The following is a 4,663-nucleotide window of genomic DNA, read 5'->3' as shown; positions in this document are numbered from 1 at the left end:
AATTTTTTCCCCTCTCCTTAAATGGTAGTCTGAGCTTTGGGGCAAGTTAGTTAAAATTCAGACATTAACACCTGCAGTCATTTTCTTTCTCTTCCTGTGGTTTTATTTGCTTTAAGTAATTGTGAGAACCTTGTTAACACGCTTCCTGTCTGAAGCTATAACAAACAGTATGCAGCTAGAGGATATAGAAGGTTGACTCTTAAAAGAAACTTAATAGAACAGTGGGCTGTTCTTAACCTACATAATTAATAAGTAGCTTTATTACAACTGTACTCTCCATAGAATACAGTGTATCCCTGTTTGGATCAACTCAGGTAAATTCTCTCTAATTCCTTTTTGCTGGTCATTCTGAAAAGCTCAACTGGGAGAATGTCCGATTCATTTTTTACCCTTTCTTATTTCCTGCTCTTTTGTTAGCCTAGAAAATTTAATCGTAGTTTAATAAGAGAAACTACTGATACTGTAATAAAATGTGTTTCCCACTCTCCAGCTGCTAACATAGTTTTTTGCACTTTCCGCCTTTGTGACTGGTATTTAACACTAAGCAATACATTATCTTTTTTGTTTTTTTTGGTGCTAGATCAATTTCTGTGGAATAAATTTGGAAATCAGTAAGCTCATTTTCATCATTCCACTTTAAATAATGATGCATTCTTCTTTTTATATATTTGCTTTTCCATACTACTTATAAATGGATTAAAATAAAAGTTATAGGTAAAATATAAGAAACTTGAAACACAGCAAAGAATTTTGGCATAGTAGTTTTACGTGGTCTTCTAATATGAATTGTGTGCTATAAAATATGGCTTCGTGTTCAGAAAGTTCAAATTGGAAAAAAGCAAGTAGATGTTTCGACAGCCATCACTGTTTCATCCTTGTAGTTCAGACAGAATAAGCACATTGGCCTTTCAGCCTGAGCTGTGTGATATTCTGCTTCTCTGAGCATCATAAAGCTATGTAAAGAGCAAAAATGGGAAGTAATGGTGCTTTTTTTTGCATGCTTCAACTGTGAGCCCAGATACTGTCTGCTTGATCTGACAGGTCTACAGAGATGAATATGATCTTCACATGATGACATGTTAATAGCTGGATAATGTGACAAAGCAGAGAACAAGCTGTGAGGTGTTGTTTCAGAATCTTATAAAATGTGTTCAGATTTGCAATAGTCCAGGCTTTTCATCATCAGATTGTTGAAGGATTGATACTACATAATTGCCCGGCTTGTAAATGTAGGTCATTGTGGTCATCTTTTTCTTTCCCTCTTTTTCTTTCCAGTGATTTGAAAAAGCAGTTTTCCTGTTTCAGTGCGTTCTTTAAAGGCTCTGGTAACAGCATAAGATCAAGTGTCATGTTGTCAAGTGTCAGTATCTCTTCTTGCCTTCAGCATTTTCTTTACATTTCGGCAGATTTGTATCTGGTCTTTTATATTAACTTGGCCACTGTAAAGAACGCTTGTATAGCAGAGTGGGGTATGTAAAATTCCATCACTCTAATAAATACCTGTGAATGTTTTTTTACCTTTTAAAGGATGCAGTTACAGTCAGTTTTCTCCAGAATTGAGATGTTTTTCTTCTATCTACCTTTAAAAAAAAATATTAGAAGAGAATTGATAGAAAAAAATGCTTGTTACTAAAGCAATAACAGCTTAATTTTGGCATTCAGTAGCTCTTCACATAGGATCAAAGTCAGTTTTAGAGAGAATCATGTTTGTGAGGATTCAAGTCCAGCACAATGAGTGTGACTGGATAGAGGAGGTCTTCTGCACACTTGAGTGTTTTGTAACCAGGAAAAGCATTCAGGGCTCAGAGTAGCATAGCCAATCTTTTCAGTTTTGTTTTGAGGGCTTCAGGTGAGCATGTTACTTAAAGCTGCAGCAAGCTGGAGAGTGTGCTAGCTGCTAGCATGGAAGTGAGCAGGCTGGTGAGCAGAGGAATTTCCATGGCTTTCCATGAGCATGGGAGAAGATTAACCCTCTATGAAATTAAGAACTTGATATGCAAAATGTGGACTTTGTCAAAAAGAAGTTGTGAGAAATCTGTGTCAGTGTTAGAATTTCAAGAACTGCACATAAAAATTCTGCATCACTTGCCCAACAAGAGAAGACCAGTGCAAGACTTGTTTGTATAGCTTATGCAGACTGAGGTGTACTAAGCTTCAAAGTGCTGTAAGTTTGAGTACTTCAGTTTTCAACTGCTCATAATTTGAATAGCTTAAGTTAGGAGAGAATTGCATTTCAAAGCAGCTTTGAAGCTCATCTTCTGAATAGCAGAAGCCTTAATTTTAAGTAGAGATAAGCTATACAGTTACAGGACCAAAAAAAAAAAAAAAAAGAGTTAATTTTGTATGCATTTCAGAAATTAACCATGTTCTAATTCCAGTTTTGTTACATACTGAATGAAGTCCAGAAAATAATTACATAGGATGCATATTCTGAGATGGGGGGGGAGCAGTGTTTTCCTATCAAGCTTTATCTTATGCTCACTCTTGCTGCTTAAAGTCAATCAAACTTTTACTCACTAGAAAAATTGAGAAAATTATGTGACTTTACCTAATTATGACATTAGAACTTCCTTACAGACCTTTAATGTTTAAAGTTATTTGAAGTATTACAGTATTACATTTCAGATCATTGGTTGATTGTTCCCATGTACATGATTGTAGCTTTGTGACACTTGGGGTTTTTAGATGGTCATATTGGAGATAGAAAAGATCTTCTTCTAAGTAGTGAAAATAAGTCATATTAGCACTGTATAAGGCCTCTTTTTGAAGTAAGATTGACAAAATAGAGATTACGTGGAAGGATTATTTTTTTTAGCTGTTCAAATTGCTTTGCTTTGTATAGTATTCATTATAAGGAAGCATAGTAAAATATCTTTCTCTTTTCTGTTCTGATAACTAGGTAAGAAGTGCATATAAACTTATTTTAAACACTACTGAGATCTCTTTCACAGCTAGAAATAATTTTGCTAGTGTTTCTTATTTAGATGGTTTTATCACAGCATATATTTATTTCTGGAAGAGCCTCTGTTAGTCTCTTGAAAGGTAAGAAGTGGAAAGGCTACCTGAAGGCTTTCAACTTAGTACAGAAAAGGTACTGCTCTTTCTCTGCAAGTGCATGAAAGCCAACAGGACTGGAAAGTACCTGTCTTGTAGTGGCTGCATGGTACAGTACCTTGGCTTGTGTGCAGTAAATTAAGGACTTCATTTGTATTGTATGTAGAGAACTGATATAGACAGCTGCTAAGTGGGCCTCCTGTACCACAGAATCAACTCATCCATGCCCATTAAAAATTGCCTCACTGTGTGTATATACACATAGATGTACCTTGTATATCCCATGGTATCCCAAAGTACTTCACACTGTGAGAAAATGCATACAAATAATAATGCATAGCTTTGCACAAAGGAAATATGAATGAATCTGAATAAAGATGCAGCCATATTTAGAATTTTTTAGGATTATATATGTAAAAATTTTGAAATGCTCTCTATTTCATTTCTCTGGAAACCAGTGTATGATTAATGGCAAGGCAAATGATTTCAATGAAATCTGAGAAGAATTTTTATTGCTCACTTAGTGAAAGAAACCAGGTTGGAGATTAGCCAGTAAACATTATTATAGCAAAGGAGTGACTGGAATCTGGAGCCTCAGTTGTTCCACGTGAGGAATTTTGAAGGTTTAAGGAAACAGTTGCAAGCTCTACAAGTAATCTCCTATTTTTGAGGTCAACTGTACATGTAGCAGTGGAACAGACAGAATGAAAAAAAAACCATCTTGTTTTGACCAAGTTTATCCTTTTTGCTAGATTTTTTTGTTTGGATTTAGGAAAGCTTGTTTTTTTGCTTGACAGCTGTGTTACATCCTTGCTCTCTGAATGTACTGGGTAAATTTTCAATGAAAATAAATTAAATGTCAATAGGCTAAATTCCATAAGTTAAAGGGATGTATAGTCAGTTTTGATTTTCTAAAATGACGTTAGAAACCTAGAAACAAATTGAACAGTGAATGCCAAAAGATTGGACACCAATCCATTTATAGTGCTTCATTATAAAAAACTACAATCTAAGCCTCATTTGAATTTCTAATATATGACATTTTGTGTAGTTTTTGAAGAAATTAGCATGTGACTTGTTTGCTAGCATTCTTCATTCAGTAGTCAAGATATTATCACAAAATCACTGGTATGGGTGGCTCTCTGGGAGTATGAAATTCAGTATCCTATTTCTTTTTAATATAATGTTCTTCTGTTTTCAGGTTCACATAACGCTAGGGACCAAAGAAGCATAAGTAACATTTCCATGGTGCTGGGACCAGTCTGTTGAGAGAAGATTTCTAAAGTAACTTTTTAACTACATCGTGTTTGTCCTGAGACTATCTTGAGAGAAGAGCTCAAGAGAGGAAGAATTTTCACATCAGAACCATTACAAATAAATCTATTTAAAGAACTTGCTACTTGGGGATACTTTTATAGAGATCAAGTCCTGGTTCTCAACTGTGCTCACACTTCACACTGTAAACAATGAGTGAATTCTGGTTGTGTTTCAACTGCTGTATTGCAGAACAGCCTCAGCCTGTAAGTATGAATATTAGCTGCTTTTTGTATAATTAACTTAATTGTGCAGATTTTATGTTTTTTTTTTTTAATGCTTTTAAAAATTAATT

At 34.8% G+C, this 4,663-nt stretch overlaps 1 protein-coding gene across 1 annotated transcript in view; it reads left to right on the top strand.

Moving 5' to 3' along the window:
* Positions 1 to 4,663, top strand: part of CDC42SE2 (CDC42 small effector 2) — a 93,406-nt gene that overhangs the window by 52,128 nt on the left and 36,615 nt on the right. The window contains exon 3 of the mRNA XM_010725865.3: positions 4,256 to 4,574. Within this exon, the coding sequence (XP_010724167.1) occupies positions 4,521 to 4,574 (54 nt within the window). The 5' untranslated portion in view covers positions 4,256 to 4,520. The remainder of the gene's footprint in view (positions 1 to 4,255; positions 4,575 to 4,663) is intronic.

Source organism: Meleagris gallopavo, chromosome Z (genome assembly GCF_000146605.3).
Source record: "Meleagris gallopavo isolate NT-WF06-2002-E0010 breed Aviagen turkey brand Nicholas breeding stock chromosome Z, Turkey_5.1, whole genome shotgun sequence".
NCBI lineage: Eukaryota > Metazoa > Chordata > Aves > Galliformes > Phasianidae > Meleagris > Meleagris gallopavo.
This window is presented reverse-complemented; position numbering and strand designations above follow the sequence as displayed.